Raw genomic sequence first — 24,997 nt, 5'->3', positions numbered from 1 at the left:
TATAATCCCATTTTCTGGTGGAAAAAAAAGAGGCTACTTATTTCCGCTGCGTTAAATCTTGCTGGCCAGGCCAAGGGCAGCCAAACATGCAAGGAGGTGACGAGCAACCATCAATCACGCAAGCACTTCTAGAAACACATCGCTGTTGAGGAGGTCCCATTGGCTTTCACTGCACTGCTTCAGTGGTGGTGGCTCTTCAAAACTCTTCCTGTATGCTGTTGTTTATCTTCATAAGCTCAGCTGGAGAACGAGGAGGATACTCCATAGAGCTACAGTGGGAGCTTTAATCCCTCAGAGTGCTGGGGCACATATGTAAAGGTACCAACTGATCAGGCAATCTCCGACCTGTATTTGTAACAGCTTGCACAGGGGTCTTTCCATGTGGCAAAAGTTGGAAACTGTTCGTTCAAACATCACTGATTTTTCTTCTGAGTGTCTCTCAGCAGGCACAAAAAAGTACTTACAAAAAGTACGTAATGGCTGAAGTCACTCTCTTTGTTATGCATGTGTAGGTCATGTACTGACATGGAGGGCATAAAAATATTCCAGTTATCCAAGTTCCCAGTAAGGCAAAAATAGACACAGAAATGATAAGCCAGTAACTGTGTAAATTTAGCCAGAATGATTCAAATTCTAGTTCTGACATGAGAACTTCACCTTTTAAAAAAAAAAAAAGAGAAACTTTGAAATGCAGAAGGATTTTAAATTTGGGGAATAAAATTATTTTTGCCTGGACCACATATAAAGGGGAGTTTCCATGCAGGGAATACTCAAGATACCTTTCCATTAATTTTTCTCCAATTACTTCCCATAATTAAATCCTGACTGGTTGTTAGCACTCTACCAGCTCAGTTAATAAGACTTCTTGCCCAAAGTTCAGGGTCCAGCTTTCTGATTTTTAGTATCTCCACTTCCCAGTCATTTTCCCTGTTTGACCCCAAGCAATAGCATCTTGGCTTCTCCATTTGTCAGCATTGTTTGTACATCCGGGCAAAAAACTCCTGTGTTTGAGCCAATCCCCTGCTTTTCTTCATTCTGTGGATCCTATTCACTTGTCAAATGCCTTCTATTTTTTAACACTCCAGATTTAGCAACACCACCTGACTGACTCTGGTATCTCAGTGTAGCAATGGCCCTTTCCTCCCCTCTTTCATGTTTTTTGAACCAGTTCAAGGGCTTTCATAAAGCCCCTGAGGCATTTTCTTTAGTTGCTTTGAGCAACCCCATGTAAGAACCACCGTTTCACAGACCTATCATTTGACTGAACATCTGCCCTCATTTTTGCATTACCGAAAGTTTCACTCATTCTAGGAAACAGATGTAAGCATTTACTCAAGCTTTCAAAAGTGTTCAAAATGTAATGAACAAGATCAGCACCCTCTTTTTATCCTGTAAATTAGATGTAGAGGAAGTCTTGCTTTCCAGAGCCCTTGCTGGCATTTCCCTCTTCTGTGTCTGCTGGAAGGGCTGGAAGGGTTATCCCCGTCCCACAAGCAACACAGCCCACAGCCGCTCTGGCTGCCTCTGCTGTCCCGGTGCCCAAGGTCTGCTGAACTGCAGAAACTGCTCTGCCAACTGCTAGCTCCTGCAGTCCTCGCTGTTCCCGAGTTAGAAAATTAATGAGTTAGAAAAGCGCAGCATGCCTTCTTACCCGAGTCCTCCTGGGTGAGGGGAAAGCCTCCTCCAGATAGCCTGATTTTCCATCCAGGCAATAAACTTCCACAAAAATCTCTGACACTTTGAATTTCTTTGCAGCGTGACCTATTAGTTGTCAAAATCCAGATTGGGGAAGTTGTAGCTGGGTTTGCAGGTTTACCTGAAAATTTGATAGAGGTTGGTCCAATCAAAGCTTTATTTTCCTCAGTTCTTTCTGGGAAACTTAAATCCTTTAAAAAAAATGTTTTCTGGGAATTTTCTTCCCATCCCCCTCATTTTATTTCTTTGAGGAATTTCTAGTCCTGATGGTAATGCACTTTGAAAAGCTTTGATTCTGGTGAGACCATGCATTATTTGTTGTAGCTTGGTTCAGCAGGAGTACCAGGTCACAATTTCTTTAGTCAGAAGCTCTGCTGCTACGAATAGCAGCACTGCTTTGTCTTTATTATCCACTTGTCGGACTTCAGCGCACTGGTTTCTATCAGAAGGAAAATCAGTGAGACAAATTGAGCATGTTCCTTGGTGAAACTACCTTACAGGCAAGCCAGAGTGCAGGCACAGCCAGAGCCAGGAGGGGCCAGGGAGAATTTGACTGTCTTAAAATGATCACTGTCTCTCCTGCCTCTGGTTTCTCCTTTGATAGTGATGCCAAAAAAACTCATACAGAATGTGGGATTACCCACTTAGCTCTGTCCTTCCAGATCCTTGAGTAAAATGAAAGCTTGATCTGCAGTCCTTTCTGGTTTGTCATTAACTTTGTATAATTCAGTGGTAGCTGTGACAAAGAAATTAGGAAACTTGATTTTTTTTCAAAGGAAGGCAGATTTAATGGGCCATATGGCCTTTCTCAAGATAACAACTTTAACACTTGAATTCTTGGTAAAATCGCAGCTTAACTAGAAAATTTAGAGGCTTCAGGTTTTTTTTTTTTTTGTTCCAGATGTAATCATGTGCTCAACAATGTACATCACCATATTTTTCTTTTTTCCTGAAAAGCTGACAGGCAGGTGAATGGCTTAGATCTTTTCTGAACTGTATATACTCTAAATACAATTTTTTTTTTTTGGTATCATGATCCTGTGGACATTCAACATACATGAGCAACACACGCGCAATGAGTAACTGAGGCTCTAGAGCAGAGTGTTTCTACAGAACCCTCCAGAAACACCTGGGGTCCACAGCTGCATACTGTCCTACAGGGAGACTGCTTTGTGACTAACTATGCGGAGGTACAAAATATCACCTTTCATATATTTCTGATAATTTTTGAACAATTGAACAAAATACACTTGTGTAGATGCCTTTCACTCTGGGCTTCTGCATACATTTAGAAATGGAATCCTTACCTTAGCAAACTACAATAAATGGCTACATCAGTGCTTCTGCAGTGCTGCAAAACTGGCCGCAAATCTAAAGCCCCAAGTATCAGTGGCTGAAAACTTCTATTGATATGATCTCTGTTAGTCCATTAAATCTTAAGATAAAAAAAATTGGACACTTTTAAATATATGCACATAAACCGAGATAATTTGCATGGAGAATTAGAGCACTTCAAGCACAGGCAGACCATATTAATTCATATAAAACTGATACACATCACTGCATTCAGTGTTGTCTAATGGACAGAAACAGGGATAAGCCTGAAAAAGAAGTTTTCAGGAGACCTGTGAAAATTTTGAGGTATGCACAGCACTGAGGATTACGCATGTGACAACTCCATGTTTAACAGAAAGAAGAAACTATCCCCAAATGCCAAGTTAGCCTCCTGTTCCAATTGACCACTGGGGAGGCTGCCAAGACCAGCTAGCTAACACAGCTTGCTGGGATAGATACCTACATCTCAGCAGCTCCAAATATGCCAGCGAGGAGCACTGTTAGAAACCCGGAGAGGGGAAAGAGAGGGGGTAGTGAGCAAAATTGATCTGGCTGGAAAGACACAGGTCGTTGGCTCTGTCACAGCCACTCAGGAGTCAGGGATAACTCCGATATTAAAAAAAGGGCACTGTCAGATCAAATGGTGCATTATTACTACCATCAGGCTGTGTGTTGTCACTTACTGAGATTTCAGCCATGGCAAAGCCTTGCCTCAGCACTTTCCAGAGAGCAAATACAGTAAGATTTTTCTTAGTCTATTTTTCCATCTGTAAGACCAGGATGAAGCTATTTCCTCATAGAAATTTCATAACAGAATGAATCTTTGTGAAGTGCTTGAAAGACTTCAGAAGGAAAGCACCACTGGAGGGTAAAATCTTGTAACTGTTTCTTTGCCTTCAATACTGCAGTGCAAGCCTACAAGCAATACCGATGTTCGTAAAATTATCCGGGCCAGTCCTCAGTGCTGCTGTCTGGGAGGCTCCAGAAAGTGGCAAGACCGGTTCATTGATCTGCAGTGATTCTCCAAAACTTGTTTAGCTTCAAGCTTTTCACTGTGTCTCCCTGGACTAAAAATTTAATTAGAAATTTCCTTCAGCTATGCTTTTTAATCATACCTATTGCTTTATAGATTTTTTCCTACTATCCTATGCTTTCCATTTTTTGGCTCACTGCATTTTAAGCAGCAGGACAAGTTCCAGCATGTTTCCTCACCTGGAGAAATTTAAATATCAATTAAAAGAAACCATTGATGTCAGCCAGGATGAATTTATTCCTACTAATTTTAAAATCGTTGCTTTTGGAATGTCAGGTTAAAGCTTACAATCAGCTCATTTAAAAATGCTTTTAAAAATGCTTGTGCTGGGGGGCAGCTTTTCTGAATTTTACAAAACTGCATATAAGCGAAAACCAAAATGTAGTGATCTGGTTTTGCACTCAATTAAGCAAGTATGTAACTTCAATTACATGAACCTTCCCATTGACTTCATGGAGACCAGCTCCGCTTAACTTGTAATTCAGTGCTGGAGCATTAGGAAACAAATGCATAATTTTATTGAACACTTTGCTTCCAGTTGCATAAAATCCACATATTTTCCAAATAAAATCACTTCATCATTAAAAAGGAAGCGATGGCTTTCTATGTTAATGTCACTTTGAACTTTGAAAAATACTTTAATTGGCCACAGTTAGAAATTTATATACTCAAACAGCTTGGAAGCCTAAAAACACATTCTCAAAAACTCCAAGCGGCAAATGCTACTTACACCAAAGAGCAAACCCTGCTCATGTAGATTGAAACACAGCACCTCTCCTAAGTTCGGTATGCCTGGTGCTAATGTCAGCGCTGAGATAAGCCACTAAGCTGTGTTTTCAAATTTGTATTTGAACTTCTGCTGCCCTCGGAATAACTTCAGTGAAGCCACAGATGTGATTTTCAATAAAAACCAACATTTTTAAATGTGCAAAGGTGTTGGGGAGGAGCTATCTTTGCGGAGGTTGGACATTTAGAAAATCAACTCAAGAAATCACTAAAGCAACATTTTTACCTCAGACTTGCAATGGGAAGAAAGCAACTTGTAAGGTGTTCAGAACATTGCATAAGTTGCATTAAAAAAAGTTGATTTTTGTATATGACTATTTTATCAGCCGTCCATCGTACTGACAGCAGCAATGACATGAGGAGCTTGGTTTGCATATATCCTTGCATGTTTGGAAACAAAGAAAGAATGAATGGAGTTGTGTGGCAAATTTTTGATAGCACTTGAGTTCCGAAGTATGCAGGTAATAAGGTCACAATATTATACACCTGCAACTTTAGTCAGTTAAATAAATTTCATCTGTGAGGTGCAAAAATGATTTTAGGAAAACAGCATAAAATAAACTGCACTGGAGGATACGAATTTGTTTGGGGGTTTTTACTCCTCTGTATGGAAAGAGTTTTCTATTCTTTCAGTCAGTTTATTTGAGAAACTCCAGCTATTGTGCAGAGAGAAAAATGATGTGATTACTAACACACATAATAACTCCCAAGTATTTCCAGCTGCCATCCTCTGCAAGGAGCAGGGAGGCTGCAGTCTCTCTTGCACCTGAGGCACATCTTGGAGTAGGAAGTGTGTATCCCTGCACAGCTTCTGACCAGCTCTGAAAGCACCATTCTTGTGGCCAAGTTCTTATGTGCCATCTGCATTTCTCAGCTCTCCTTTGCACTAAAGTTGCCTCGACTTAACTGCACCGCTCAGTAACACGTACTGCCCTGACCTGGGACTCGGTATTCCCTCCCCACCCCCACTGACTTCTGTTCAGCTGTCATTTAATTTCTTTCTAGGGTTTTTACAAAAGTTTGCTTAGCCTTTTGCACTTTATTCAGTTTCCTAATCCAATAATGTCTGTTGAGAACATGGTATTTTGCCTGCTCATTTATTAATCAGTTGTCCTACTGGGAAATACCATTTATGTCATTTTCTCCAATAACTTTATTAAGGCATTTCATTTCTTAATACTTTTAAAACCTCCTGAATTATCTGCAGTCATCTCTCTCAACTCTCAACAAAATCAGTCACGGATAACCTGAACCACAACTCACATCCATGTCTGTATTACTTCCTCAGTGAATTTTTCTTAACTTATAAATAACATTACCTCAGAGATGATGCAGTCAATGAAATGTGAAGTCACTCGTTAACTTTTTAGAAGTTTAGATATAATCCTTGTTCTTTGTGCCCAGCTTCATACAGGTCCGTGTGTGCATGGACAGACATACAGAACTTAGAAACCTCACGTTGCACAATTTTTTTAAATCCTTATTATTAATTCAGCTTTTTGTGTTAAGAAAGACCACAGTTTGCTTGAAAGATAAGTCATGCTTCTGCTAAACTGTTATTTTTTAATGTAACATAAAGACCTCTAGAGTCCTGATAGTGCTTTTAGCTACTCCATAGGAGCAGAAAGCCTTATAAATTATAAACATGTGTATTAATTTTTAAAACAGGTCTAAAAATGCTAGCCCTAAGGAATTGATGGACTCGAGCAACAGAAATTAGCAAGGACACACGTTAATTGGTAAGTGAAATTTATCCCTGAAACGAACAAATCTCTGTCCCCTCACTCCACCCCTAAGGCCCTAGTGCTTGAATAATTTTTGCAAGTATAACTTGAAAATGTTGCCCTGTGTTGCCATGAGGGTATTCAGTAACTACAAACTCCTGTTTTAATACAGCCTCCCCAAAAAGGGCATTGTGTAATACCCCGTCATTTTAAGAGCTCTCCTCAGATGTGAGGTAAGAACGCTAACTTATCTCACAAAATAGTAACTGCTCATGAAGTTGTTAGCAAGACAAAGTGAGCACTGGGTTTAGTTTTTCACTGTTAACTCTGGCCTTGTTGGGAGAGGTAAAGATCAAGATCTTTGACAGCAGGCTGCCAGTTATCTTATGCTGCTTGAAAGTATTTCCAGGGCTGCATAATCCCACTTGTTTGCTAACTACATCTTTTCCTCCAGAAATATATGAATAGTGAGAAAAGAATCTGAAAAGGAAATGCCTTGCTCCCCAACCAGTTCTCTGTTGGCTGTCACTTGCAGGAACAGCAGTGGGTAAGGCTTACCGAGTTAAAAACAAAAATTGTTTTCACAAGATTACTGAGCTAGTGCAGCTGGAAATGCTGTCTTTAGCATTAGGTAACTCTCCTTGGGCAATATTGCCAAAACCGATATTGTCGGATGTATTTATTATCCGGCAAGCATGGCTGAAGTACCAGGACTGTTAACCCTGTCAGCATTTACAGATGCGCTCTACTTGAAGTCAAAGATGACATTCTTGGGCTTTTAAAAATCTGATTATTCATCAAGATGAAGCTAAGCAACTTGTATGATGCGCAGCTAAGTTTCTTCCTTGTAATTCTCTTCAGATACCAAAGAGTTGGTGTTATAAAATTTCCTTGGCACGTAGTTAGGGGCTTCCTTTTACTGTATACACTATTTCACAGAACGCTTCATGCATTCCTGCATACCTTTTTTTTTCTTGGCTGCATGGCAAAGCAGTAATTTTAGATCTTTTCTATGCTTGAAATCTTTCCAGTTAAAATTACAAAGGCCTTCCAACGGGCATTGACTGAAACTCGGCTTTCAGTATGAAGCAGCATTCTCTTCTGAGACTGAAGCACCAGTTCTTTTGGTAAAATGTACATGCTGTAGCGAAGCACCATCTTGCTGTTATCAGGTCAGGCATACAAATTATACTCTTAGCTTTATTTCTGTATGCTACAACTAGATGTGAGTGTCATTAGAAGTATTTGTTGGGTTTATGATTAGAACAGTGCCTGTAGCTAAGGGAGGAACCAACAGTGCTGATCAGAAGAGGCTTGAACTCTGCTTTCTCTGTATCACTGCGTGTCAGCCCCACTTGCTGATGTCAAAAGGAAGCAGAGGACTGACGCAATCTGGCTGGACTTCCTAAGTACTCCTGAAAAACACCTCTGCATAACCTTGGCTCAAAGTATAGTGGATAGATGAAAATATTATGTGGGAATAACAAAATGCTACACTATCGCTTATACAAAAGGGGCTCTGTGCAGGAGAATATTAACCCAGAAGTGCATTTCCCTTACTTCTGCAAAGATAGAGGGATACTGGCAACAAGTGAGGAAACAATAGCAGCCAATGAAGCTGGGGAATATGAAAAGGTCCTGAGCACCTGGAAAGCCCTTCTAACTTTTTTATGTCTTTGACGATACCAAACCGGCATCTCTGAACATCAGTAAACGCCTCCTGCCCTTCTAGAGCTGAGTGCTATTGAGTGTTACTGTGTGCCATTGGTGCAGTCTTAATGCCATCAGGCTGGGGATACAAAGGAAAAATCGGTGCACAGAAGCAAGATCAGAGCTGGCTGCTGCCAAGCCACAGCAAAGCTCGGCAACACTGAAATGCGTAAGCTGGGAAGGAATTCTTGGAGCTTTATACTAAACTCATAGTTTTGTTCTTGCATGAAGCTAGCTAAGAAGAGGAAATGTAGTGTCTTGCAGGAAAACTACATATAGAGTCAAAGCTGGGACAGAAGAAAAAAAGGCACCAGTCTGGAGCCAAATCAGAATGTTCAATAAAGCTTTCCAATATATGAAGCGGAAGGAAAGCAGTCTGAAAACCATCTACTGTCGCACCTGGCAGGTGCATTAAAACTCATTTACTTTCATTCTACAAAGGGAAGCACAGTCACCATTTGGTGACCGGCACACTGGATTATTTTTGCCTCTAGCTTTGCACACAAAAATCAATTCAAGTGTGGAAATGAACCTGAGTACGGGGAAGTGAGCCAATACTGTCAGTACAGAACAAATGATGCAGCAGCGGCAATAATACAACTTATTCCAGAGAAAAGACGTTTACGAAAAAATGTCATTTCCTATTTCAGTAAAGGTAAGTTAGACTGCAGGGAGACTGTGTGAACTTCCCAGCTCTCAATTACATATTCACGCATTTGTAAAGTTCCAGAAACACTTTATTTAAAAATGGAGTTGTAAATGCATATAACAAAATAACATACATAATAAATGTAACAAAAATAAATAAGGAGAACATGTTCATACAAAATAAGAACATAGTAATGCAAAATGCTTATTACAGAACATAAAGGTATAAACGCCTGAAAGAACACAAATAGAATCTGGCATGAAGAGCCTGCACCTTTAATCCTTCCTAGCCATTTCCTACTTTCCACTCGCGTCTGCAGAAAAATTATGTTCCCAAGCATTAAACAAAAGAAGGAATTATGGTGATGGTTTGGTACACTCGGTTTTCAACACCTAGCTCTAGTTTTGATTTATTTTTGCCCTTCTGCACCTTCTAAAACTTTTCTTGTAGCCTCTGTAAACTAGTGTAGTTCAGGCTTCCACAGTTAGCTGGAGTAGAGCATATTGAGTCATACATGAAGGCTGTTTACTTTTAATTTTTTTAAAGAAAATATGAAATCCATTATACAACAGATTAGTGGTTTTGTTTTTACATCTCTACAAAAAAAGTTTTTGCATTTTTATTAACTGGTCCAACTTTTACTGACTTCTGAAAGCCTGTACAATTTAAAAGTGTACAGAAAGTAGTTTTTTTTAAACAAATGTCATATAGGATTATTGCTGAAATATTAAAGACCATTTCATAAAAGCTGCAAAACTGTATCTTTAACCTTAATATATAGAGACTGATGCAAACATAGGAAAATTCCAGTCTATTAGTTACATTTAACAGAAATAACATTCCTCCAAATTACAGTGTTCTGGAAATACAAAGTAATTTACTTTTATTTTTATTATTATTTCCAAATGTTAAGTTACTGGGACAACTTATAAGGAAAATAGGCTTATATAGGAAACTTTAAATAGACTTGCTTTTCAGTGGTATAAGCAAAATGTCTATGTTAGCAGTCGTCTTCCAGAATCCTTTTAAATATGTAAGACAGAGACAGCTTTACTAGCAAGACTACAGGAAAATATACAGAAGCAAAGAAAATCATTTGCTTGGGAGCGTATCTATTGATCAAGAAAATTATGACAACTCTATTTCCAAGTCCCCTAAAGAAAATTTTACATCTCATGATCATTCCAAGGAACATGAATTTCTTCTGTAAGCTTATGTTGCATTTGAATTGGTGAGAGCCCATTTGCCTCAATATGCTTTAAAATGTCCCACGCTGCTGTATGTTTAAATTTGTTTCCTAGTTTCAACAAACATTTGGACAGAAATGAGATATGAAATACTTCTACTTTCATTAACATCAAAAAGACATTTGAAGAAGATCAAAAAGTGCCAAATAGTCCTTTCAGGAAGTGGATTAAAACACTGCAATGATAATACAAGTACAGTATTATCAGTTTTCTATGTACACCAAAACACTGCTTGCTGTTTAATGATATCGATATGTTCACCTATCACTCCCAGCAAATCTTAGTGCAAACATAATATGTGAACTTTGTAAACCCCAAGACAATTTACGCAGCAACAAGGTTATATAAATCACAGAACTGGTTGAGATTTTCAGTACACAAGAATGAATGCTTTCTGAAATCTGTCTTACCTTTTGCAGTAATGTGTCATTGTAGTCAAAGATAATGTTTCCTATATAAATCATCTAATTGAGAATCAAATGTAACTGTTCAACAGTTCTGTACACACTTTAGTGGAGGAAGTCCATTGATTAGAGCAGCTTGGCAAAGAGATTTGGGGTTTCAGTAACATTAAATGTTAGACTGCTTGCATGGCTTTTAAAAAGAAATAAATCTATTAAGGGAAAACTGCTGATATAATAATTCTTTTGCAAAGCACACAACCACAAAGGGCAAACCTGCCACAATCTGCTTTCCTACACTGGTATCTATGCATATCTTTATGATTTGAAAAGGGTTTGTGTGACAATCAAAGCATCACAGTTAAAGAAAACTGGTTTAATAAAACAACTGCTGTCTGACCAAGCCTTTTTTTTTTTTAAATTATAAAACCAATATTATAATTTTTCCTTTATTCCTAGACATTCCACATGAAAGGTTTTTGTATCAACACTGAGACGTCACTCACGCAGGGTGGCATCTTCCTCTTCCCCATCTGGGTTAAACCTATTGAAATGTATGCTGAAATCTGACTCGGATTCAGCATTCTCAAATTCAGCTGCAACAGGGACGGCAGCGGGTCGAAGAGCCCGAGCTTCGGGCTGGCAGTTTGGCTGCACTTGAGGGCGGGTACTTTGAGAAGCGGGACTGGACTTCGGCTTCGGCTGAGCTGGTAAGATGGGGCTGGCGAATCCCAAGTTGCTCAGAGCATCCAGGGTACCATCAGGGTCGATCATAGCATTAATTGCTAAGCAATCAAGAAAAGATGAAAAGGATAGGGAAGAAACCATAAAAAATACTAAAATCCTGTTCTCACACTTTTTTTTTTTTTAATGACGACAGACTTGAGCTTTTATGTGCGTTGCCCACTACAAAGGAGTGGTTTACACAACACATATGTAGCTGATACATAATTTAAAAGCATTTACATGTATTAAAACTTCAGATGAAATGAAACTGCACAAACTAAACACTGCCTGATGTGTGGACAGAAAAGAGGGATGACAAACCATTTACGACTAGCTTACGGGAACTGAAAGATGGGATTTTTAGTCATGTTTAAGGGGCTTTTTCTTTAATGTTACCATTATATTATGCTTCATTCCACCCCACTCCCCCAAATATCCATAGCTGCTAATTCCATGATTGAATGACATTAGTATAAAAAAGCAGTCATTTATCCATTTTAATGCATAACGATGGACTTACTGTCCCTCTCCCTCCACATAGTGAGGGCAAACTGAAGCACCTAGTACAATTTCATTTTACTGTACTATTAACACATTTGTCCCATTTAACAGAACCTCTCTCTTTTTTATTTCCAAAATTGTACTAACATCTATTTGAACACCACTGCGTACACAAGGAAATGATTTGGCCTCTTTCTCTGGGCCTTATTTCTTTGTTATGTTTTCTAAACACAATATAATGTGTAATAAATTAACATTTTTTAATTATAGCTGAGCATGAAACAAATACTAATTTGTCTCTAAAGGTGGCTAATGATTCCTCCTGAAACATTCTTTTTTAAAACATGTTTTATTGTAGGATTAAATCTGAATACTAAAAATAACAAATACAGGAGATTTACGACAGATACAATAACGATTATATATAAGCATGGACCACTAATCCATTTGACCACTCCAAATTAAACAATAAACTAAATATAAACAATATACAAATAAGACTGCAACTTCTTTTTAAAATATACTCAGTTTTTAAGTTGATTTTGATAAATGGAATATAGGTCTAAATAGCAGACTTTGTAAGCACAACATACTTCTTTCCATTTTATATATAGATAAGTCTTTGCGTGTGAAAAGCAAAGTAACTTTCCTGTTTTGTAGTCAGTGGGCTCCACCACTACAGAGAGTGGATTCAGTAGTGTGAAAGGAAGATGTCAAGAGCTAATTCTAAATTTTCATTTTATGGTATCAGATACAGGGGGTTTTTTTTGAGATTTCCTATAGATTATAGTCCCAGTGCGTTCCTTATACTGAATTGTGCTACACATGAGAGTATTACTGATGTGCAAAGACTATTTTATAAAGCCTAATCTCAGGATTCTCTATCACCTACTCTTCAATATTTACCCATAAAAATATTTCTATTAAGAATGTTTCACAAATAATTCCTCTGGGATTCTCTGGACTATTTCATTTTTAGTTGAGCCTTTTCTCACCCATATAAAAAGATATCATCACTCTTCTGTTTTAAAATAATTAAGTGATGTTTCTCTACCAAATGTGCCAGCAATTATATGATATTAATGTACGTAACTGATGTGAATATATTTTAATAAAATGCAATAACTTGGTTTCATGATATACATATATATATGTATAGATATATACTAAAAAAATTTACAGCAAGCCAGCACAAAAGAGAAAAGTGAAAAAAGATTTGTACCTTGCAGCTGTTTCTCAACTCGTTTCAGTTCCTGTAAGATTGATGATATTTCCTAGGAAAGAAACACACATGTTTCATTACTGAAAAAGAGACTCAAACTACCTATCAGTAGTAAACAATCACCCTCCCCAACCTTTGCAATATGCTATTTGGGTTGTCCCTCCTGGCATCAAGAACACCTTTGCTGGTGCTGGCCCAGCCACGTCCACCATGGGTCCTGGGCAGCAGTGCTTGAGGCTGGACAGCCATGGCCCACTCAGGAATCAAGAGCTCCTCCGCACTGGCTGATTGCTAGGGTCAACAAAACCTCACTCTGTCCCTTGCTCATCTGCCTGCACTACTTCTTCTCAAGCACAGACTTAAAGACACCATGGTTCTGTAGAAATGGGGCAAAGTAACAGCAAACCTTTAAAGAAAAGTTACAGTATAAACCCAGTATTAATGGAATAGGGTGATTTATAACCTTGTTCAGACGTGAGTCAGAATAGTAAGATGACTGCATTGGGATTTTGTCTGCAACCATTGGGACCTGTGCCCATGAGACCCTGTACAGCACACCAATGTTGGGTCCTCAGCACTTGTCTGCCTTACAGATTTTTCTCCTCTGTGCTGCACTACTTGCTAACACAGACATAGACACAGCAACACACTCAGAAACACAACAATCATTAAATGTACCACATCTTAAATTATAAATATGTAAATCCTACAATTGAAGGATCCTACACTGAAGAATACTGTTAATTCAACTGCTGAGGAGAGCTGTCAGTGGTCTTCAAAAGCTGAGAATTTTCAAAGGCACTGATTTCAGAAACCCATTTAACCCATTTCAGAAACCCATTCTGTACTAAGTAATGTGATTTTTGTGGGTGGTAAAGAGAGTAATTTTAGAAAGTCATTATCTTTAAGCAGATTCCACATCTGAGCTGGACATAGATGTCCCATGGACAAAACAAACATCAGTTACAATTGTCCTATGTTAACTTTTAATAACATTCTGTGGTAAAAAAAAGCACTGCATTTGAACAATATATTCCTCTGAAAACTGAGCAGAAACTTGAAAATCAGTGCATGGGCAAAAAACCCCACAACCATACACTTTCAGACAATGTGAGATGCTTTAATGCATTGAAAAAAAATTTTGTAAAATGCTGAACTGAGGAATAAATGTAGAACTAATCCTTTTTAATGAATGTCTTAAAACCCCATATTCATGGCATTTAGAATATAAAACACTAAACTCTGATCTTATTCTGGAAATGGATAAGAGAAACTCCTTATATTATCATATTTCTAAAATCAGAAACTTCCATGAGTAACTTACTTAATTAAACTTTAAAAAAACCCCAAAACTGTCAGTGTATCTATCAAATTCTAACACTGAGTTACTAATGATTGCTCTTAAAAAATATACCATTCTGCAGAAATTACAGGCCAAGTTTTTAATACTTCCAGGAAAAATCAATCTGGATGAGTTTAATAACTCATGATGAGCTAACAGAGAAGTGCTAGCCAGTTCAATACCAGAGGAAATGTGTTCACATTTTGCTTCTGAGCAGTCCAGTACGAAGCATGTGAGGAGGAGTTTGCTCTCCCACCTTTTCCTCGGAAAAGAAAACTGCCTCTATAAGCTGACATCTTAACAGCACGATACTCCAGACGCGATAATGTAGCTAGACTCTCTGCCGGCTCTCACATGCAGAGATGTTTTTCAAACCCTACACTCTGTGTTTAGAAGCAGAGGAGAAGCGTACCAGGAAACAACATGTGTGTTCCGTTCCCTCACACTGTCACACAGTCTGGTCATGAAATGGCCCTAATTAGGCAGGGGTGGAAGACTACATAAATCAATTAATTAGAGCTGTAGTTGGTACCCTACGGTTATCACTTCCACACAAAATCAACATGATTATTTTTCATTGAAGAGTGCTTTTATTGCAACGTGACTACAGATTATTTTCATTCACATAGAGCAAAATACAACTATTTCTCTGAATATTAATAATCAGTATTAATAGTATTAAGTATTAAGTATCAATAATCAGTAGGTAGTCTTTAGACTGTAAAACAAGTTCATTTGAAAGCAATCCAACATTCAAACTAATGGTTGTTACCTTTCATTAAACAAAAGTACTGATGGTCTATATGTAGTCTGAACCCCTTTTATTGCATTCTTTATCTGATAATTTCCCCTGAACTATTTCTTCTTTCTTTATAAGATAGTAAGTCTTAGTAATTATTAAAGAAGATTAGGTTTATTGAAATACAGAGTGTCTAAATAAAACCTTTTAAAGATTTTTGCCTTTATGTCACTGAAAATAATACATTCCTCTACTCATTATTTAGAAATTAGATAAGAGGCTCAATCAATCCCAGAAAAGATAACTATTCATACCATGCTTGATGTTTTCACAATAGGAACTTCACTTTCAGCTCGCAACTTGTTTTCAATTTCTTCCCAATTTCTGTCTTTGTCCTTAAATAATATTCTAAAGAAAGAAATTAAAGAACAGTATGTTTAAAATAGATAAAAATAAACAAACTAAACCTGAAAGATTAGATAACACAATATGAGACAGCAGCATAGGGAGCACTGAATAAAAGTAAAATCTGAAATATTGAAAACTGACAGAATCCAACCATACAGTTTAAATTTTCAGGGAAGCATACAGGGTTTCAGCAATATCATTATTATTGATATTAAAATGGCAGTTCTGTAGCTAAATACCTGCTTATGGTGTTGAAAAGACACAGCTGATTCTTTCCTCCAGCACTGAGACTTTTTTAAAAAAATCCAGCTATTTTACAGTAGTCAGAGAATTCCCTATTAACACCGCATTTTACAACAATTGCAAAACATAAGAGAAAGATTAACAATGGTAAATAAATGCAACTTTTTTACATTTGCATTTTATATTAATTTAATGAAAAATAAAACACTTCAGGAACTTAAAAGAAAAACACATTTCATAGAAGAAGTTTTCATTGAAAAGTCTCAACACAGATTGTATATACGTGATTTAGTAATATAAGTATCACTTGTATTACATGTTTAAAGAAGTCACTTCTATTATTTGTAAAACCCCAAAGCATACTGTGAGATTCCCCTTTTTTTGTTTTGCTTCACTGCTGTGATAAATAAAAGTACAAAAATAGCTGCAGTAAGACTGCTAAGCAAACAAACAAACCAATTTAAAATCATGACCGGAAAGTAGTACATTTTAAAGAAGTTATTAGTGTAGGTAGGTCTCTGAGGAAGTAATTTTTAAGGTGGAAATTCATGATACCTTGAATCTTATAAAGACTAAGAATTTGAAAGAAAGCTGCGAGACTTAGTACTGCATTTCTGTTCGTCTTTCTTCAGTTGTTTATCCCCTATGGAAAATCCCACTCTCTATTATTATCCTGTCAAAAAAAGTCTAGTTTTTCAAAATGTGTACCCTGTCTCATCTTATCAGTACACAGATGTCTGTAGACAGCCCATCCAGAAGCTGCTTTAACTCTTCTCCTGTCTTTGAGGTCTTCACTCGCGGCTCTTTCAGAACATGTTTTTGTCAGATGTTTCACTGAGAGGAAGTGCTACTCTCATGACACAGTGTCACGGGATTGAGGCAGATGACCACTTCTGCAAGGGACTTTAGTGTATTATACGTACAAAGCATATAAAGAGTAAACATTAATACATACTTCGTCTTGGGGAAGGAAAAAATAAAAGTAATCAAAACTACAGTGAAGAAAACATGAAACACTTTATGGCCTCGAGTACTGTCATCATCTAGTAACACAGCTGATCATCAGAGGTCTGACAAGATTGCTTTTATGTTCTGGAAGGGAGTGCAAAAGCTTGCAAAGCCATACAGCTGCAAATCTGGATACCAGAAGGTCCAATTACAATGGAAAATTTAGGACTTGCCTGATACTGATGAGTTAAAATAAATAAATAAAAAGCAGAGCCGATTAAATCCTTTATAGGATCATACACTAAAAAACAGGCAACCCCTGGAAATATTTGGATTCAGTATACAGAGAATCTTATGCAGCTGTACTTTCCGTACTTTAATAGCACCTATATCACACTGGAAATCAGCAGGAACATAGAAAATAAGGCTTTATTTAGCAGTAAACAGCACTAGTAAGTAAAAATATAGAAGTTATTCTGACACTGCATGTTTTTTTCATTTACCTTCTTGCTCATGTTATATTAAAATACTTCTACCTTTATGTATGTGATTAATGCCTTTGCTTGTGTATGTGGTATTTTCAGTCTTACTCTCTTTTAGAGATAATGTTCTTACTTCTTTTACAATTTGAAAGCTTTCCATTTCATAGGTCACTTTATTAAAAAAAAAAAAAAGAAAGATGAAAAAAATGAAAGCAGTAATTTAAAAAATGTTATTATTTCCACTATAAAGTGGACAGGCCAATTTGTTTTTGCTATAATTTTAGGAAGCCTATTTCCTTTTTACAGTATTTTTTTCAATTCTTCATTTAGTACATTTAACCCTCCTGGGGGGGTCTTCATCTCTGTCTCCTTTGCTCTTCCTTCTTCTAACCATACTCTCTATATTAAAAGAACGTATTTATAAATGCCTGCCGCCTTCTGCTCTTGCCTTTCCCTACTTTCTGGGACAAATGTGCCTGAACTTTCTTATTTGGTTGTGCTCAGTCCCCATTTTTCTTTCATTGCACTTTGCAGGATGCACAGCAAAATGCAGAGACTGACAAGTAGTACCTGCAAGGACCTGAATGCTTTGCCTAGATTTTGCCTGACTGAAGAGGTACTTGCCTGCTACAAAGCAAACCTGCATTCACATTGTAGAGCACTGATAAAACCATGTAGGTCTTCTCACTGCAAAACCTACTTACCTCTTCCCTCCGTAATCTCTGAAAATTCCTGCAAACTCATTCTAACATATAAAAGACAGAAAAGCAAACAAACTGCCTACCTGCTTCCTGAGAAGCCACCACAATAATTTGTTAGCAAAGAATGGGTTATAGGATACATGTAAGAATGCTGCAGAATTTTTAAATATAACGTAGTTTTGTGTATACCAGCAGATAAGAACCTAACTGATTATACAAAATAATGAAAAAAAAATTATAAAAAAGTAACTTAGCAATACCCAAACTATGACCTTATCCTGAAGAAAATTAGAAATATACAGAGGATTTGGTGAAAGGAAAGAACCAGGCACTTGAATATGGTTCAGTCTGAACACCATGCTAGGACTTGGGGAAAAAAACCAGTTTGGCCAGCACTGGGAGAATCTAGCCGAGGAATACAGCGTCAAAGGCTTCTCTCAATCCTATTTCTTAATATAAGGTAGGAACAATGACAGAACTCAGTGGAACTTGGAACATTATCTATAAAGGAGAAAACAGAAATGGCAGTGGGGAAGCAGGGAAGAAACTAGTCAAGGAAAAAGATATGTATTTCCTTTTGTCCTCATACTAATTTATTTTCATGATTCATTTTAGCTCATTTTAATTTCTGATAGATCTGCTTGTCAAGAATGACTGAAAATATTTATACTTGTAATACTTTAGCCAAAGTGAAACTAGTCTTTTGTAAAGCTAGCCATTGCAACTAAATTATTATAGAAAGAAGAGTGTTCACATTCACAGGAAGCACATCTCTCTCCATTTGGATCCAGATAGGAAGGATGCAATTTTTTAATATGTATGATGCACTTTGTAAGGACTGTAATTGCCCTATACCGTCTGTGCTCTCAGGAGAGAGGTTTACATTGGTGAACAAGAAAATTTGAGGGCAGACTTTACAACACAGTCAGACTTACTGGCTTACTGTTATTGGTGCCTCTAAAAATTTCTCCTCTCCTTTCAGTTCAAGTGCTCTGGAAAAAATACACAACTGCTAGCTTGACAAATCCTGACTGATTCTCATTGTATCTGTTCTAGGCAGAAATTTTAACTGGCTTAACTCCAGTAAAAGGAATAGAAGCACACCAGTTGGTTGAACTCATGTACCTCAAAACAAAGCTAAGGTAAAATCTGTAATAGGTCCTAGCTGCCTTATATGCTCGCTAAAAAACAACTCTAAAACTATTGTTGTTTTTCTGATTCAAAATACTAATGACATTATGAATAACATCATATTATTCAAATCCATTCTGAGTAGCAGGAAAAGGAAGTTTTGATCACAGCTCTGGGGAATATGCTAAATAATTACTTATTAATGAAAGTTTCTCCACTGTATTTTTATAGAAATAAGCAAAGCCACTTTCTTTAAATGTGTATAAAATGTTTACAGGTATGCTTATATTTATAATACCGTACATGATCACATCATTATGACATTCATTACAATACAGCTGGCTTACCTTTTAAGCTCAGAAAATGAATCAGAAAAGTGTAAGACTTGATTTTAGTTACCTGCTTTTCTCAGAATGAATTCACGCACATAAATTTGTTTTAACTCACTGTACTGAACTCAGTTTTTTACGTTAAGCAAACTACAGCTGTGCTAGCAACATATTTACAGATCAGAAACTGCAAACCATCAAAAAAAAATCAGCATGATGAAAAAAGTAGAGTATCTACTATCTAGTGCTTCTGAGGCATTTTGAGATACATAACATCCTAGGCGCCTACCACAAATAAGTCAGTCAATAAGCAAGATTCTTGTTCCAATGATGCAGCTTTAAAAAGAAAAAAAAAATACTGGTAAGCAGAGTTCCTTATGGATGTCACTGTATTTTCCCAGAGAATTATGCTCCAAACAAAACTTAATGTAGTATTTTGTTTCTATTTCCAAATTTCAAATGCCTTTTAGAATGACTTTCAAAGAATGGTCATGCTTAAGTACCTCTTTGCATGTATTTATTTGCTCTTTTTTTGAGATCAGCTATTAAAGTAAATGACAGCATGCACTCAGAGGTTGATTAAATTTGAACAAGTTGTGAACTTTTGCATAATTTGTAATAAATTCTGCATAACGAAGTCGAACTCTGTTAATTTGGCACAGCTTTTTAGAGTAACCGTATTGTACACCTGCATTTCACAAACTCACTTGTATCTGAAATTTACATAGCGAAAGACATTTATGTCTTTTGTTTAAGGATATTTAAATAAATAGTATGATACATAAAAGAATGTATTTGGGGAAAGCAAAGAGGGAAAGGCAGCAAATGGCGTATTTCCAATATTATAATCCTGCAGCCCTAAAATGGTGAGTCAGAAAAAGAGAAGTGAAATGAATGTCAGTCCAGGACCATGTTCCAAGATAGTGGAAATAGGGTACTCACAAATGTTACCTGTAACCATCAGTAAAAACAACACACAAAAAACCTTAGAACAGAAATAATAAGAATGGGCTGCAAGCTTTTAAAGACTTGATTCTTCACTCAGTGATACTCTTCCTACTAGAAATAGCAGGACTAGAAATGGCAGATAATCTACAGTTTTTACCGATTTATACAGATTATTTTTTTTCTTCTTGATTTCTATGGTCAAGTCTTTTTTCGTACCCTCATGAGAATACAATCTTCAGATATGTTAGTATTTTGCTGCTTTTACTAGTTACATCACCCTATGCTGAAATAAACTTATGATTTCGTGATTAATCTGTCACCCATCTAAGATTTCAATATCTGACAGTTCCTAGACAAACTGATCAATTACAGACCTAATATTTTCTCATATTCAGCAAATTACAAATGAAGTTCAGCCAAATGACTTTCTTATTTTTAATGTACTCTATTTTTAAATGATTAACCGCACAAAGACATGAAGGAGTACATGTGAATTACACAACCCTGAACTTTGTATTTAGAATTCTCATTTATTCTTGTCAACGAAACTGGTCACTAAACGGTTGTACACTCACTCATTCAAGTTAAATGGAACTGTTGGTAGAGCAACATGTTATCATTTTTGACATGTCTATACTTCCTGTTAGCTACTACAACATTTTATGCAGGAATCTATCTAAGCAGGAATTTTCAATTAAAAATAACAGATGGTTACATCTGTTATTTTAGATTTAGAACTGAATAGTGACCACATTGTCTCCAGAGCAAGTTCTTTTTCAGAAGGATTTACTGAAACTGCTCTCCTCTGTCCCATTTGTTTTTCTTCCAAAAAGGGGGGATCCCTACAACAACGTGGCAAACATACAGGGCCCCGTTTTACAGTTCAGCAAAATTTTAACCTTATCTTTTAAGGAGGGGAGTTTTACAAGACTTGCATAGAGGTCGTGCAGATTTTGCACAGCATTTGCATGTGTTGGAACAGTTTCTCTGCTGGAAGTATGATGGATATTCTTCTGTCCATGTAAACTTTGCTGATATTTATCTTCATATAATGTGAAATACACACAAGCAATAATGGAAAAATTATCCAACTCAAATTTTTCTGAATGCTAAAAAGCCATAGGTAACATTGCTTTTTTAAAACACAAGTTGCTACTAAATACCTTTGCTTTATCTGTATTATACATATCTCTTCTACTAGTAGGAATGTTGATGAGAGCAGACATTTTCAGTAATAACAATAATTTTTAAAAACCCACCTGATTTTGCCAGCTGTTTTGTCTATGGATTGTCTTATCTTGCGAGAAAATTGGAAGACTGAGGACAACAGCAAACTGTCCCCCATAACCTGCAATAAGTTTTTAATAAAAAAGGATATTATTAGTTTAATGGGAATTAAATACAAACAATTCCATATATTTTGAAATCTTTTTTTAACTTTAAAAAATCATACTTGTGTTCTAATTAGTATCACATACAATCAATCATATTTGAACATTTTGCAAATTAAATAATACACAAATAACTTTTTCCAGCATTAACGCCACCTGCTACAGGTAGGAAAGAAAGGATAGTGTCTAGAATATTAAGTGGGGAGACAATTGTAAAAGCTTAAAATAGACACATTACTAGAGAGAATCCTATTGTGTACTCACTTCATCTCTGCTCCAAGTCCTTCTCCGGGTAATTGTTGGGGGATCAAGAGCATCTGTTAGCTGAGGTCTAGCATCATTAGGCCGACCATTCCCCTCTGGTGGTTTGGCATGCACTAGTGGAGGGATTTTTCTAAAATTGAGACTTTCATCAAATACTCGGTCAACCAACTGGGGGGGTAAAAGAAAAATGCAGTTTATGAAACCTACTGGATACATGCAAAAATCAGATTAATATTTTTTTCCTTCTGAAACAGTTTACAAGAAGCATATCAAATAAAAATCATTCTGTTGTCTTGTATAGTATAAAATGATGCATCTCTTATGTAACAGTATCTTGTAAAAATGAACTTTTTTTTTTCCAAATACCAGACATACATGGCAAAATTAGACTACCCCACAGAAATTTTGCTTATGGGCAGGTAACAGAATAGTTACCTATAAACTGGTATTGAATAATTTATTCCTTTGGTTAATGGAATATATCTGTGGAATTAAGTACAGTACTATCAAATTTAGGTTTTTTTCCAGATTAGTTACAATGTTACAGGAACACCTATACCTAGTTAAAGGAGATACTGCCACCTGCAGTATGTACACACTGTACAATATTTTTTAAAGAAGAAAATAATTATTTAGTAATATAAAAATCAGTGATCTAACTGGATCTGAGAAAATGAGCACTTTACTTCCTTAAAGTTTAGCCATAAGTCCATGAGAATTAAAAACAAAATCTATGTGAGTGCAGTTATAATTTTTCTGAGTACCCAACTCACAGATTTCTCCACTGTTTATATCTTTTTTTCCACAGAAAAAGACAGTATTATACTAAACACAGTAAACTAATGTATTAACCAAACTTTATGCACACAAAAATGAATAAACACATTTTGAAAGGAATACTATGAAGAAAAAAATGCAGTAAACATTTACAACATATTAGAGTGAATTGTAATATGGTAGAAAGTGATGACTTAAATTCAGATTAACATGTTTACCAGCATTAGACCTGTGATGGTTACTAGAACAAGTTAGTCAATATATTCATAGAACAGCACACCAGAGATAGTCAAAGAAAATAAGAATTATTAGAAGCACAAGGCAAACTTATTTCAAAGCAGTTTTTGACAATGTTATTAAGAAAGAAAATCTAAAGTTATTGTTAACTGATGGTACCTAAGTATTTCAGTGTTCAGAAGATGAAAGTTTTGTGTCACCTGTGAAAAGAGGGACTTTTTTGTTTTTAATAGCTATGCAAAGTATTAAATGTATACATTTTTTAATATATATATTCGTGCATACACACTAGTATCTTTAAATGCACTTAGATACTATTCCAACGGTATCTAAGGCTACAGACAAGCAAGAAACAAATAACTATCTTGTCCTATGTTTCGTGGAAAAAAAGAGACAGACAGATAGTATGCATCCTTTTGACAAGCTGTGTTCATAGAATAATTTCTGGGTTGGTTGTTGAAATGTAAAGGAACTTTAAATCAAAAAACAATATAGAGATCATGCATACGGGTTGAGTGGAAATAACTAAAAAAGGCTATGCAAAATGCTAAAAGCAAAAGAAATAAAGAAAAGGAAGAACCTTATGCATTTCTCCATGAAGATCTCCTACCTCTTCTCTAGTGTCTATGGCAGAGCCAGGGGTGGTGGCAGCAGTGCTTACTGTGGTACTGGGGGCAGTGCCTGATGAAGTCACTGAATCTATCTCTCCTGCTACATCGTTGATTTCCCGTGCGATGAGAGCCAGATCTTGACTGATCCTAGTAATAAAGAGAGTGTTACATTCTCCCCTACAAATACTTCTGGACCAGTAGAGCCCAACCTGCAGCCTCTGAGTTTCTAAGTTCTAGTTCCTGATAACTGTGCTGTGAAAATGTGTATGCCCTTCTAAATTGAAAGTTTATCTGTAGAACCATAAATGCAAATTTTTAACTGAAGCTTTTAATAACATGCCTTTCTAGAGGAAGAAGGTAGAAGGCAATCTCAAAAAGACACAGCATCCTTGTTTTCTTTCTAGGATTCCCAGGCAGAGATGTGTGCAACACACAGTAAATCCAACACATGGGATACACTGGAAATATGCTGAAAATACTGCACTGATGACCTGTGTACATGCAGTAAATCTGAAATGTCCAAATCTCATTTAATTTATACCTCAGTTTACCTACTTGCAAAGAACTTCTTCAGGACCTCTGGTTATCTAAGCAGCCCTGCAGCTCGCTCAGATCAAGCTGCTTACATGTCTGAAATTCTAGACCAGTACCCTAAATCCTCAAATTTAATCAAGACAAGCTCTCTAGTTGGAAAAACAGAACATGCCTGTAAAAACCTGGATGTGATAGCACTACACAAATACATCTGAATTCTCAGCTGAAGATTCCTTTTCCTTTCTTTTGATCCAGAACATCAAAAAATAGCTCTGCTCTGTATTCTGCACAGCACAGGAAGGAAGCTTGCCCAGTTCTGCTTGTGGTACTCCTCCCCAGGACACCCCAAAAGGAGGGGAAAAAAAAAAAACAAAACAACAAAGCAAAAGCTAAAAGCCCCCTACTAACTGTGGCACCCTGAATCTCCAGCTTGGATCAAGCAGTTCAGAAGACCTAGAATTCAGAGCAGCCCACCAAGTGATCCCCTTTCATACTTCTGTCTGAGAAGACTGAAGACATAGAAGTCAACAGTGCTAATTCTGCACCACCAAGGACTCTGTGAACAGCAGCACCCGCCACTTAAGCGGAAGGAGTTGCACAGCCATGTGACAGTGATGCACACTGTGCTGGCCAGTGCTTGTTAAAGGTGAGCTTCCTTCTGCTCTTTATTTTCACTTTGTCTTTAAGTTAAAAAGAATGGACACCATTGACCTAGAGATAGTTTAAGACTGAGTGAGCAGAATTTAAACCAGAAAGGCAAACATAGTTAGAGAAATTTCCAGTCAAATTCCAACACTGGATTTTGTGGCTAACCATCAGCAACCCGCAATAAAGTGCGACCTTGTGCAGCATAGATACACATATAATTGGGATAAGGCTGTAG

General features: G+C 36.8%; 1 protein-coding gene across 7 annotated transcripts in view; it reads right to left on the bottom strand.

Annotated features, from left to right (window-relative positions):
* Positions 1–8,999: 8,999 nt before the first annotated feature.
* Positions 9,000–24,997, bottom strand: part of CEP170 (centrosomal protein 170) — a 105,292-nt gene continuing 89,294 nt past the window's right edge. For 5 of the 7 annotated variants that reach the window (XM_050895220.1, XM_050895224.1, XM_050895222.1 and 2 more), the window contains 6 exons: positions 23,550–23,727; positions 21,956–22,123; positions 21,560–21,648; positions 15,425–15,518; positions 13,030–13,081; positions 9,000–11,365 (listed from right to left, as the gene is read on the bottom strand). In XM_050895220.1, the coding sequence (XP_050751177.1) occupies positions 11,079–11,365; positions 13,030–13,081; positions 15,425–15,518; positions 21,560–21,648; positions 21,956–22,123; positions 23,550–23,727 (868 nt within the window). In that variant the 3' untranslated portion in view covers positions 9,000–11,078. The remainder of the gene's footprint in view (positions 11,366–13,029; positions 13,082–15,424; positions 15,519–21,559; positions 21,649–21,955; positions 22,124–23,549; positions 23,728–24,997) is intronic. The other 2 variants (XM_050895221.1, XM_050895223.1) reach the window with 2 other exon arrangements.

The sequence above is a fragment of the Gymnogyps californianus genome, chromosome 3 (genome assembly GCF_018139145.2).
Source record: "Gymnogyps californianus isolate 813 chromosome 3, ASM1813914v2, whole genome shotgun sequence".
NCBI lineage: Eukaryota > Metazoa > Chordata > Aves > Accipitriformes > Cathartidae > Gymnogyps > Gymnogyps californianus.
This window is presented reverse-complemented; position numbering and strand designations above follow the sequence as displayed.